General features: G+C 46.0%; 1 protein-coding gene across 5 annotated transcripts in view; it reads right to left on the bottom strand.

Moving 5' to 3' along the window:
• The window catches only part of LOC124147694, a 36,743-nt gene that overhangs the window by 4,243 nt on the left and 17,550 nt on the right, over positions 1-14,950 (bottom strand). For all 5 annotated transcript variants that reach the window (XM_048380705.1, XM_048380704.1, XM_048380706.1 and 2 more), the window contains exons 6-9: positions 3,451-3,548; positions 2,308-2,369; positions 1,757-1,834; positions 618-702 (exon numbers count right to left, since the gene is read on the bottom strand). In XM_048380705.1, the coding sequence (XP_048236662.1) occupies positions 618-702; positions 1,757-1,834; positions 2,308-2,369; positions 3,451-3,548 (323 nt within the window). The remainder of the gene's footprint in view (positions 1-617; positions 703-1,756; positions 1,835-2,307; positions 2,370-3,450; positions 3,549-14,950) is intronic.

Raw genomic sequence — 14,950 nt, 5'->3', positions numbered from 1 at the left:
CAACTAAAGCTAGTGGTTAACATTATCAGCATCAGGGATACGATGACACATCGGACCAGCATATCCAGTTTAGTCCCTGTTGACAAGCACTGGATTGCTGACGAACTGTTGTAACCTGATATGTCCACCAGGTCAATCAGAGTGTCAGAGAGTGAGAATGGTTTTACGCCGCTTTAAGCAATATTCCAGCAATTGTACGGCGGAGAACACCAAACATTGGCTTCACAGATTGTACCCATGTGGGGAATCGAACCTGGATCTTGGGCCTCAACGAACGAACCATGTAACTACGTATCTACATAAACCGACTAAATGGATCAATAGGAGGCGACTAATGGGATCAGATGATCAGGCTTGCTGACTTGGTTGATGCATGTCATCGTATCCAATTTGCGTGGATCGATGCGCGTGAAGTCAATCACTGGATTGTCTGGTCCAGACAAGGTTACTTGCAGACCGCCGTCATATAGCTGGAATATTGCTGATTACGGCGTTAAAAAACACACAAGACATAATTCCCTCTTCACACACAAATATTTGAAGCCTATGACACGATTATGATGACATATAAAACCAGGCAGAAAAAGACCACACAACATCTTGTAGCCATTAGTTACCTGTATGAGAAAGTGAGAGATTGTGTCGTCCGTCATGACAAGAGATAGTGAAAAACTCCCCGATTCGCGTTCACTCCCGCTCATTCTGTAAGGTGATCAAACGGCATATCATGTTGAAGCATCACCATTTAATCAAACGAAAACCATTAACACAAAGTTATTGAAACATGCAATCTAACTTTTTGGTTATGTTTATGAGGTGTGCACGTATAACCAGAGCCTAATTTGTCATAGTCCGAGTGAGTGAGTGATTATGGTTTTACGCCGCTTTTAGCAATATTTCAGCAATATTACGGCGGGGGACACCAGAAATGGGCTTCACACATTGTACCCATGTCGGGAATCGAACCCGGGTCTTCGGCGTGACGAGCGAACGCTTTAACCACTAGGCTACCCGACCGCCCCCATAGTCCGAACATTGGTAGCAAGATATTGTTATGGTATATGAATTAACACTGGATGAGTGAGTGAGTGAGTGAGTTGGGTTTAACGCCGCTTTTAACGGTATTCCAGTTATTTCACGGCGTGTCAGCTTACTGTGGGAGTAAAGCCCCAAGTGATGCAGGTCTGAGACGTTTACCACTTCGGTGAAACCCACGAGCACGGGTATGGTGCTGATAAACCTAGAAACATGATCGGGGCAACCGGGATTCGAACACACAATCACAGGTTTCTGGCGTGCCCAAGGGAGGCAACTCTGTAAAGGCGAATCGCGGCGCCTTAGACGACTGGGCCACCGGTGCCCCCCGGGGTGGATGAGATGGCGCTGTGACTGTTAACCTTCTATAACTAGCGCCTGACAAGGCAGCTAGGGTTGTATACTACCCGGGGAGATTAGAACAAAAATCGGGTGCACACTTATCCACTGGTGCAGGTAATAATATTAGCGCACCCCGTGGAGTTTACCGCAATATAAGTACACACATTGTTATTACTATTTATATTAGTCAACAGACGTTATATGTGGAAAATATATTGAGTACTCTGCGCTCCGAGACAATCGAAGTGTCGATATTGGAATCACTAGACGTTGTCAACGGTGCCGAGACGATAATGTTACATTTATCAAATGTGTTCTGGATATCATGAGTGTGTTCACCTTGCTCCTATCATTGGTATATAATAATCTGATAGCTCACCGAATCAAGAACGTGCCAGGTGGTTTTCCTTTCAATTTGTTTTCTGCATCCTCTGTTTTCAGTTGCCCAGCGAACCAGCTGGAAGAGGGATGGAATTAGTCTTGGTATTGGCTTCACATTTGGTATTGGGACACTGTGACAATATGTTTTATCTAAATCTGCTGAAATAGATTCTATAGGTCGTAAGTGGCATAGGAATGATGACAATTATATAAATGGATCACTGAAAACATATGATGACACCAGGTGTTCTTGATAATGACCGCCTCCTATGTCTGGTGGATAGAGCGTTAATCCGCACAGCGGATCCGGACCGCGTCATACCAAAAGATGGCACTTGTGGTCACCATTCATGGCGCTCGGCAAAAAGGGGATTCAAGAAGGACTGGTCGGCTTGGAGTATATTGTGTATCAGTGCATGTACATGCACGTCACCACATACGTTCGTCAAACTACGTGACGTCAAACGCCATTTCATCTCACTTGTAATCTTGATGAACGACGTTATCTATGTACATCTCTAACCCTACATACAGACGTGGTGCTCCTACCAGCTCTTTTTCCTCTTGTCTCTAGGATCTTTGATCAGTGAGTGTTGAACCAAGTCTTCCAGCTACAACACGAGAAACACATCATGAACAGTTGTAGTAAATTGCCAAGCAGAATAAGGTATATACTCAGCCCAAAATTGCAAACGTTATCAAAACGCGAAAAAACAAAACGTTACTTGGCTGAAAACAGCCGAAATACATTACCATCGAAAAATCATTTCCTGTTTGTTTCATTTTCAGACACCATCAGACATAGGTGTATACTATTTTTTTCCCGTCAGTTTATATTAGTTATGTTCATCAATGGTAGTTTTACGCTGGGTAGTTTACGCTGTGTTAGGAGGTACCATGTTTTCGTTCCTGTAATACTGGTATGGATATTGAGCGGTTTTACGCCGCTTTCAGCACATCTTCCCCAGGCAAGGGCGTTCACTGACTAAAGAAGTGCAGAGTCCACCCTCTTCGAACTAGGCTGGAATTTCCAGGCTCGATCGTAGCGCCACCAGTGGCTATTACGAGTTATGCACCTTCTAAGTCCCTCCAACTGACCAATCAGATTCCACCTCTCGTATTACTTGCATTTGCTTCAAACAAATTGGCGGCACCCTGTCAAGACGATCTGATCGATAAACAAGACCTATATTATAATAAAACGGGTCTTACCTCGTGAAATGCATCAAATCACTTGAGCACCTTGATGACAAACATAAAAAGATTTACAAAAAGGCTGTCGACACCCATTTGACGGTACACGTGCTTTGCAAAACCGGCAGTCGACCGAAATCTGCACGTTAAAATCCACGTTGTTTGCGGACCGGATGCCCAGTTCGTCACGCGATTTTGATTGGACTATGCACAGACTCCGGAATTCCTAGTTCGGCAAGGGTGGAACCGGACATTTATAGTTAGTTGACGCCCTTGCCTCGGGAACATTCCAGCAATATCATGGGAATTGGCTTCACAATGTGCTCAAGTTGGGAAACGAACCCGGACATTCGATGTGACCAGAGAACGGCTGAAGGCGTCACCACCGCTTTTAATGTGATATAGAGGTTGGAAACATGATGAATGTCAAACCTCATCTCAAACTGAGAGTGAAAGTTCTCTCGTATCATCCAACATAGGGCAACACCAAACTGATACCTGTTTCAGGACCACGCATCTGTCGTCTTCGGCTCTGAAGGGACCGATGAATTTGATCACCGTCAGAAACGCTTGGATGTTCACCTTATCAAGAGATTCTGAAATAAACATTCATCTGAAATATGAGACTTGATTATTTATGCGTTGGGTCATCATTGACATACATGGGGCACTGGGAACCTATTTAGTCCTGGAATTCCCATGAGATGACATACAAAGAACACTGAGAACCTATTCAGTCCTGGAATTCTGATGAGATGACATACATGGGGCACAGGGAACCTATTCAGTCCTGGCATTCCCATGAGATGACATACATGGGGCACTGAGAACCTATTTAGTCCTGGAATTCTCATGAGATGTCACACATGGGGCACTGAGAACCTATTCTGATCTGGAATTCCCATGCGATGACATACATGGGGCACTGGGAACTTATTCAGTCCTGGAATTCCCATGAGATGACATACATGGGGCACAGGGAACCTATTCTGATCTGGAATTCCCATGAGATGACATGCATGTGGCACTGAGAATCTGTTCTACTCTTGAATTAATTCTCATGCGATGACATACATGGGGCACTGAAAACCTATTCTGATCTGGAATTGTCATGTGATGACATACATGGGGCACTGGGAACCTATTCAGTCCTGGAATTCCCATGAGATGACATACATGGGGCACTGGGAACCTATTCTGATCTGGAATTCCCATGAGTTGACATACATTCGGCACTGAGAACCTATTCAGTCCTGGAATTCCCATGAGATGACATACATGGGGCACAGGGAAGCTATTCTGCCCTGGAATTCCCATAACATGACATACATGGGGTACTGAGAACCTGTTCTGCTCTGGAATTCCCATGCGATGATATACATGGGGCACTGAGAACCTATTCTGCCCTGGAATTCCCATGAGATGACATACATGGGGCACTGAGAACCTATTCTGCCCTAGAATTCCCATGAGATGACATACATGGGGCACTGAGAACCTGTTCTGCTCTGGAATTCCCATGAGATGACATACATGGGGCACTGAGAACCTATTCTGCCCTGGAATTCCCATGAGATGACATACATGGGGCACTGAGAACCTGTTCTGCTCTGGAATTCCCATGAGATGACATACATGGGGCACTGAGAACCTATTCAGTCCTGAAATTCCCATGAGATGACATACATGGGGCACTGAGAACCTATTCTGCCCTGGAATTCCCATGAGATGACATACATGGGGCACTGAGAACCTGTTCTGCTCTGGAATTCCCATGATATGACACACATGGGGCACTGAGAACCTATTCAGTCCTGGAATTCCCATGAGTTGACATACATGGGGCACTGAGAACCTATTCTGCCCTGGAATTCCCATGAGATGACATACATGGGGCACTGAGAACCTGTTCTGCTCTGGGATTCCCATGAGATGACATACATGGGGCACTGAGAACCTATTCAGTCCTGAAATTCCCATGAGATGACATACATGGGGCACTGAGAAACTATTCTGCCCTGGATTTCCCATGAGATGACATACATGGGGCACTGAGAACCTATTCTGCACTGGAATTCCCATGAGATGACATACATGGGGCACTGAGAACCTTTTTTGCTCTGGAATTCCCATGAGATGACATACATGGGGCACTGAGAATCTGTTCTGCTCTGGAATTCCCATGAGATGACATACAAGGGACACTGAGAACCTTTTTTGCTCTGGAATTCCCATGAGATGACATACATGGGGCACTGAGAACCTGTTCTGCTCTGGAATTCCCATGAGATGACATACAAGGGACACTGAGAACCTATTCAGTCCTGGAATTCCCATGAGATGACATACATGGGGCTCTGAGAACCTATTCTGCTCTGGAATTCCCATGAGATGACATACATGGGGCACTGAGAACCTATCCTGCCCTTGAATTCCCATGAGATGACATACATGGGGCACTGAGAACCTATTCAGTCCTGGAATTCTCATGAGATGACATACATGGGGCACTGAGAACATATTCCGCTCTGGAATTCCCATGAGATGACATACATGGGGCACTGAGAACCTATTCTGCTCTGGAATTCCCATGAGATGACATACATTGGGCACTGAGAACCTATTCAGTCCTGGCATTCCCATGAGATGACATACATGGGGCACTGGGAACTTATTCAGTCCTGGAATTCTCATGATATGACACTCATGGGGCACTGAGAACCTATTCAGTTCTGGAATTCCCATGAGATGACACACATGGGGCACTGAGAACCTATTCTGCCCTGGAATTCCCATGAGATGACATACATGGGGCACTGAGAACCCTTTCTGCTCTGGAATTCCCATGAGATGACATACATGGGGCACTGAGAACCTGTTCTGCTCTGGAATTCCCATCAGATGACATACAAGGGACACTGAGAACCTATTCAGTCCTGGAATTCCCATGAGATGACATACATGGGGCACTGAGAACCTATTCTGCACTGGAATTCCCATGAGATGACATACATGGGGCACTGAGAACCTATCCTGCCCTGGAATTCCCATGAGATGACATACATGGGGCACTGAGAACCTTTTCAGTCCTGGAATTCTCATGAGATGACATACATTGGCACTGAGAACCTATTCTGCTCTGGAATTCCCATGAGATGACATACATTGGGCACTGAGAACCTATTCAGTCCTGGCATTCCCATGAGATGACATACATGGGGCACTGGGAACCTATTCAGTCCTGGAATTCTCATGATATGACACTCATGGGGCACTGAGAACCTATTCAGTCCAGGAATTCCCATGAGATGACACACATGGGGCACTGAGAACCTATTCAGTCCTGGAATTCTCATGATATGACACACATGGGGCACTGAGAACCTATTCAGTCCTGGAATTCCCATGAGATGACATACATGGGGCAATGAGAACGTATTCAGTCCTGGAATTCTCATGATATGACACACACGGGGCACTGAGAACCTATTCAGTCCTGGAATTCTCATGATATGACACACATGGGGCACTGGGAACCTATTCAGTCCTGGAATTCCCATGAGATGACACACATGGGGCACTGAGAACCTATTCAGTCCTGGAATTCTCATGATATGACACACATGGGGCACTGAGAACCTATTCAGTCCTGGAATTCTCATGATATGACACACATGGGGCACTGAGAACCTATTCAGTCCTGGAATTCTCATTAGATGACATACATTGGGCACTGGGAACTTATTCAGTTCTGGAATTCCCATGAGATGACATACATGGGGCACTGAGAACCTATTCTGCCCTGGAATTCCCATGAGATGACATACATGGGGCACTGAGAACCTTTTCTGCTCTGGAATTCCCATGAGATGACATACATGGGGCACTGAGAACCTGTTCTCCTCTGGAATTCCCATGAGATGACATACAAGGGACACTGAGAACCTATTCAGTCCTGGAATTCCAATGAGATGACATACATGGGGCACTGAGAACCTATTCTGCCCTGGAATTCCCATGAGATGACATACATGGGGCACTGAGAACCTATCCGGCCCTGGAATTCCCATGAGATGACACACATGGGGCACTGAGAACCTATTCTGCTCTGGAATTACCATGCGATGACATACATGGGGCACTGGGAACTTATTCAGTCCTGGAATTCCCATGAGATGATATACATGGGGCACAAGGAACCTGTTCTGATCTGGAATTCCCATGAGATGACATGCATGGGACACTGAGAATCTGTTCTACTCTGGAATTAATTCTCATGCAATGACATACATGGGGCACTGAAAACCTCTTCTGATCTGGAATTGTCATGTGATGACATATATGGGGCACTGGGAACTTATTCAGTCCTGGAATTCCCATGAGATGACATACATGGGGCACAGGGAACTTATTCTGATCTGGAATCCCATGAGATGATATACATGGGGCACTGAGAACCTATTCAGTCCTGGAATTCCCATGAGATGACACACATGGGGCACAGGGAACCTATTCTGATCTGGAATCCCATGAGATGACATACATTGGGCACTGAGAACATATTCAGTCCTGGAATTCCCATGAGATGACACACATGGGGCACTGAGAACCTATTCAGTCCTGGAATTCCCATGAGATGACATACATGGGGCAATGAGAACCTATTCAGTCCTGGAATTCCCATGAGATGACACACATGGGGCACTGAGAACCTATTCAGTCCTGGAATTCCCATGAGATGACATACATGGGGCACTGAGAACCTATTCAGTCCTGGAATTCTCATGATATGACACACACAGGGCACTGAGAACCTATTCAGTCCTGGAATTCTCATGATATGACACATATGGGGCACGGAGAACCTATTCAGTCCTGGAATTCTCATGATATGACACACATGGGGCACTGAGAACCTATTCAGTCCTGGAATTCTCATTAGATGACATACATGGGGCACTGGGAACTTATTCAGTCCTGGAATTCCCATGAGATGACATACATGGGGCACTGAGAACCTATTCAGTCCTGGAATTCTCATGAGATGACACACATGGGGCACTGAGAACCTATTCTGCTCTGGAATTCCCATGCGATGACATACATGGGCACTGGGAACTTATTCAGTCCAGGAATTCCCATGAGATGACATACATGGGGCACAGGGAACCTATTCTGATCTGGAATTCCCATGAGATGACATACATTGGGCACTGAGAACCTATTCAGTCCTGGAATTCCCATGAGATGACACACATGGGGCACTGAGAACCTATTCAGTCCTGGAATTCCCATGAGATGACACATATGGGGCACAGGGAACCTATTCTGATCTGGAATCCCATGAGATGACATACATTGGGCACTGAGAACATATTCAGTCCTGGAATTCCCATGAGATGACACACATGGGGCACTGAGAACCTATTCAGTCCTGGAATTCCCATGAGATGACATACATGGGGCAATGAGAACCTATTCAGTCCTGGAATTCCCATGAGATGACACACATGGGGCACTGAGAACCTATTCAGTCCTGGAATTCCCATGAGATGACATACATGGGGCAATGAGAACCTATTCAGTCCTGGAATTCTCATGATATGACACACACAGGGCACTGAGAACCTATTCAGTCCTGGAATTCTCATGATATGACACATATGGGGCACTGAGAACCTATTCAGTCCTGGAATTCTCATGATATGACACACATGGGGCAATGAGAAGCTATTCAGTCCTGGAATTCTCATTAGATGACATACATGGGGCACTGGGAACTTATTCAGTCCTGGAATTCCCATGAGATGACAAACATGGGGCACTGAGAACCTATTCAGTCCTGGAATTCTCATGAGATGACACACATGGGGCACTGAGAACCTATTCTGCTCTGGAATTCCCATGCGATGACATACATGGGCACTGGGAACTTATTCAGTCCTGGAATTCCCATGAGATGACATACATGGGGCACAGGGAACCTATTCTGATCTGGAATTCCCATGAGATGACATGCATGGGGCACTGAGAATCTGTTCTACTCTGGAATTAATTCTCATGCGATGACATACATGGGGCACTGACAACCTATTCTGATCTGGAATTGTCATGTGATGACATACATGGGGCACTGGGAACTTATTCAGTCCTGGAATTCCCATGAGATGACATACATGGGGCACTGGGAACTTATTCAGTCCTGGAATTCCCATGAGATGACATACATGGGGCACAGGGAACCTATTCTGATCTGGAATTCCCATGAGATGACATACATTGGGCACTGAGAACCTGTTCTGCTCAGGAATTACCATGCGATGATATACATGGGGCACTGAGAACCTATTCTGCCCTGGAATTCCCATGAGATGACATACATGGGGCACTGAGAACCTATTCTGCACTGGAATTCCCATGAGATGACATACATGGGGCACTGAGAACCTGTTCTGCTCTGGAATTCCCATGAGATGACATACATGGGGCACTGAGAACCTATTCAGTCCTGAAATTCCCATGAGATGACATACATGGGGCACTGAGAACCTATTCTGCACTGGAATTCCCATGAGATGACATACATGGGGCACTGAGAACCTGTTCTGCTCTGGAATTCCCATGAGATGACATACATGGGGCACTGAGAACCTATTCTGCCCTGGAATTCCCATGAGATGACATACATGGGGCACTGAGAACCTGTTCTGCTCTGGAATTCCCATGATATGACACACATGGGGCACTGAGAACCTATTCAGTCCTGAAATTCCCATGAGATGACATACATGGGGCACTGAGAACCTATTCTGCCCTGGAATTCCCATGAGATGACATACATGGGGCACTGAGAACCTTTTCTGCTCTGGAATTCTTATGAGATGACATACATGGGGCACTGAGAACCTATTCAGTCCTGAAATTCCCATGAGATGACATACATGGGGCACTGAGAAACTATTCTGCCCTGGATTTCCCATGAGATGACATATACATGGGGTACTGAGAACCTATTCTGCCCTGGAATTCCCATGAGATGACATACATGGGGCACTGAGAACCTTTTCTCCTCTGGAATTCCCATGAGATGACATACATGGGGCACTGAGAACCTGTTCTGCTCTGGAATTCCCATGAGATGACATACAAGGGACACTGAGAACCTATTCAGTCCTGGAATTCCCATGAGATGACATACATGGGGCACTGAGAACCTATTCTGCCCTGGAATTCCCATGAGATGACATACATGGGGCACTGAGAACCTATCCTGCTCTGGAATTCCCATGAGATGACATACATGGGGCACTGAGAACCTATCCTGCTCTGGAATTCCCATGAGATGACATACATGGGGCACTGAGAACCTATTCAGTCCTGGAATTCTCATGATATGACACACACGGGGCACTGAGAACCTATTCAGTCCTGGAATTCCCATGAGATGACATACATGGGGCACTGAGAACCTATTCTGCCCTGGAATTCCCATGAGATGACATACATGGGGCACTGAGAACCTATCCTGCTCTGGAATTCCCATGAGATGACATACATGGGGCACTGAGAACCTATCCTGCTCTGGAATTCCCATGAGATGACATACATGGGGCAATGAGAACCTATTCAGTCCTGGAATTCTCATGAGATGACATACATGGGGCACTGAGAACATATTCTGCTCTGGAATTCCCATGAGATGACACACATGGGGCACTGAGAACCTATTTAGTCCTGGAATTCTCATGATATGAAATACATGGGGCACTGAGAACCTATTCAGTCCTGGAATTCCCATGAGATGACACACATGGGGCACTGAGAACCTATTCAGTCCTGGAATTCTCATGATATGAAATACATGGGGCACTGAGAACCTATTCAGTCCTGGAATTCCCATGAGATGACATACATGGGGCACTGAGAACCTATTCAGTCCTGGAATTCTCATGATATGACACACATGGGGCACTGAGAACCTATTCAGTCCTGGAATTCCCATCAGATGACATACATGGGGCACTGAGAACCTATTCAGTCCTGGAATTCTCATGATATGACACACACGGGGCACTGAGAACCTATTCAGTCCTGGAATTCTCATGATATGACACACATGGGGCACTGAGAACCTATTCAGTCCTGGAATTCTCATGATATGACACACACGGGGCACTGAGAACCTATTCAGTCCTGGAATTCTCATGATATGACACACATGGGGCACTGAGAACCTATTCAGTCCTGGAATTCTCATGATATGACACACATGGGGCACTGAGAACCTATTCAGTCCTGGAATTCTGATTAGATGACATACATGGGGCACTGGGAACTTATTCAGTCCTGGAATTCCCATGAGATGACATACATGGGGCACTGAGAACCTATTCTGCCCTGGAATTCCCATGAGAGACATACATTGGGCACTGAGAACCTTTTCTGCTCTGGAATTCCCATGAGATGACATACATGGGGCACTGAGAACCTGTTCTGCTCTGGAATTCCCATGAGATGACATACAAGGGACACTGAGAACCTATTCAGTCCTGGAATTCCCATGAGATGACATACATGGGGCACTGAGAACCTATTCTGCCCTGGAATTCCCATGAGATGACATACATGGGGCACTGAGAACCTATCCTGCCCTGCAATTCCCATGAGATGACATACATGGGGCACTGAGAACTTATTCAGTCCTGGAATTCTCATGAGATGACACACATGGGGCACTGAGAACCTATTCTGCTTTGGAATTCCTATGAGATGACATACATGGGCACTGGGAACTTATTCTGTCCTAAAATTCCCATGAGATTATATACATGGGGCACAGGGAACCTATTCTGATCTGGAATTCCCATGAGATGACATGCATGGGGGACTAAGAATCTGTTCTACTCTGGAATTAATTCTGATGGGATGACATACAGGGGCACTGAAAACCTATTCTGATCAGGAATTGTCATGTGATGACATACATGGGGCACTGGGAACTTATTCAGTCCTGGAATTCCCATGAGATGACATACATGGGGCACAGGGAACCTATTCTGATCTGGAATCCCATGAGATGACATACATTGGGCACTGAGAACCTATTCAGTCCTGGAATTCCCATGAGATAACACACATGGGGCACTGAGAACCTATTCAGTCCTGGAATTCCCATGAGATGACATACATGGGGCAATGAGAACCTATTCAGTCCTGGAATTCTCATGATATGACACACACGGGCACTGAGAACCTATTCAGTCCTGGAATTCTCATGATATGACACATATGGGGCACTGAGAACCTATTCAGTCCTGGAATTCTCATGATATGACACACATGGGGCACTGAGAACCTATTCAGTCCTGGAATTCTCATTAGATGACATACATGGGGCACTGGGAACTTATTCAGTCCTGGAATTCTCATGAGATGACACACATGGGGCACTGAGAACCTATTCTGCTCTGGAATTCCTAGCGATGACATACATCTGCACTGGGAACTTATTCAGTCCTGGAATTCCCATGAGATGACATACATGGGGCACAGGGAACCTATTCTGATCTGGAATTCTCATGAGATGACATACATGGGGCACTGAGAACCTATTCAGTCCTGGAATTCTCATGAGATGACACACATGGGGCACTGAGAACCTATTCTGCTCTGGAATTCCCATGCGATGACATACATCGGCACTGGGAACTTATTCAGTCCTGGAATTCCCATGAGATGACATACATGGGGCACAGGGAACCTATTCTGATCTGGAATTCCCATGAGATGACATGCATGGGGCACTGAGAATCTGTTCTACTCTGGAATTAATTCTCATGCGATGACATACATGGGGCACTGAAAACCTATTCTGATCTGGAATTCTCATGTGATGATATACATGGGGCACTGGGAACTTATTCAGTCCTGGAATTCCCATGAGATGACATACATGGGGCACAGGGAACCTATTCTGATCTGGAATTCCCATGAGATGACATACATTGGGCACTGAGAACCTATTCAGTCCTGGAATTCCCATGAGATGACATACATGGGGCACAGGGAAGCTATTCTGCCCTAGAAATTACCATAACATGACATACATGGGCACTGAGAACCTATTCAGTCCTGAAATTCCCATGAGATGACATACATGGGGCACTGAGAACCTGTTCTGCCCCGGAATTACCATGCGATGATATACATGGGGCACTGAGAACCTATTCTGCCCTGGAATTCCCATGAGATGACATACATGGGGCACTGAGAACCTATTCTGCACTGGAATTCCCATGAGATGACATACATGGGGCACTGAGAACCTGTTCTGCTCTGGAATTCCCATGAGATGACATACATGGGGCAATGAGAACCTATTCAGTCCTGGAATTCCCATGAGATGACATACATGGGGCACTGAGAACCTATTCTGCCCTGGAATTCCCATGAGATGACATACATGGGGCACTGAGAACCTGTTCTGCTCTGGAATTCCCATGAGATGACATACATGGGGCACTGAGAACCTATTCTGCCCTGGAATTCCCATGAGATGACATACATGGGGCACTGAGAACCTGTTCTGCTCTGGAATTCCCATGATATGACACACATGGGGTACTTAGAACCTATTCAGTCCTGGAATTCCAATGAGATGACATACATGGGGCACTGAGAACCTATTCTGCCCTGGAATTCCCATGAGATGACATACATGGGGCACTGAGAACCTTTTCTGCTCTGGAATTCTTATGAGATGACATACATGGGGCACTGAGAACCTATTCAGTCCTGAAATTCCCATGAGATGACATACATGGGGCACTGAGAAACTATTCTGCCCTGGATTTCCCATGAGATGACATACATGGGGTACTGAGAACCTATTCTGCCCTGGAATTCCCATGAGAGGACATACATGGGGCACTGAGAACCTTTTCTGCTCTGGAATTCCCATGAGATGACATACATGGGGCACTGAGAACCTGTTCTGCTCTGGAATTCCCATGAGATGACATACAAGGGACACTGAGAACCTATTCAGTCCTGGGATTCCCATGAGATGACATACATGGGGCACTGAGAACCTATTCTGCCCTGGAATTCCCATGAGATGACATACATGGGGCACTGAGAACCTATCCTGCCCTGGAATTCCCATGAGATGACATACATGGGGCACTGAGAACCTATTCAGTCCTGGAATTCTCATGAGATGACATACATGGGGCACTGAGAACATATTCTGCTCTGGAATTCCCATGAGATGACACACATGGGGCACTGAGAACCTATTCTGCTCTGGAATTCCCATGAGATGACATACATTGGGCACTGAGAACCTATTCAGTCCTGGCATTCCCATGAGATGACATACATGGGGCACTTGGAACCTATTCAGTCCTGGAATTCCCATGATATGACAGTCATGGGGCACTGAGAACCTATTCAGTCCTGGAATTCCCATGAGATGACACACATGGGGCACTGAGAACCTATTCAGACCTGGAATTCCCATGATATGACACACATGGGGCACTGAGAACCTATTCAGTCCTGGAATTCCCATGAGATGACATACATGGCGCACTGAGAACCTATTCAGTCCTGGAATTCCCATGAGATGACACACATGGGGCACTGAGAACCTATTCAGTCCTGGAATTCCCATGAGATGACACACATGGGGCACTGAGAACCTACTCAGTCCTGGAATTCTCATGATATGACACACATGGGGCACTGAGAACCTATTCAGTCCTGAAATTCCCATGAGATGACATACATGGGCACTGAGAACCTATTCTGACCTGGCATTCCCATGAGATGACACACATGGTGCACTGAGAACCTATTCAGTTCTGGAATTCTCATGAGATGACACACATGGGGCACTGAGAACCTGTTCTGCTCTGGAATACCGATGAAATGACATACATGGGGCACTGAGAACCTGTTCTACTCTGGAATTCTCATGCACTGACATACATGGGGC

This window comes from Haliotis rufescens, unplaced genomic scaffold, assembly GCF_023055435.1.
Source record: "Haliotis rufescens isolate VD_foot unplaced genomic scaffold, xgHalRufe1.0.p SCAF_32, whole genome shotgun sequence".
Lineage (NCBI taxonomy): Eukaryota > Metazoa > Mollusca > Gastropoda > Lepetellida > Haliotidae > Haliotis > Haliotis rufescens.
Note: the sequence above shows the minus strand (reverse complement) of the source record. Positions and strands in the feature narration are given on the sequence as shown.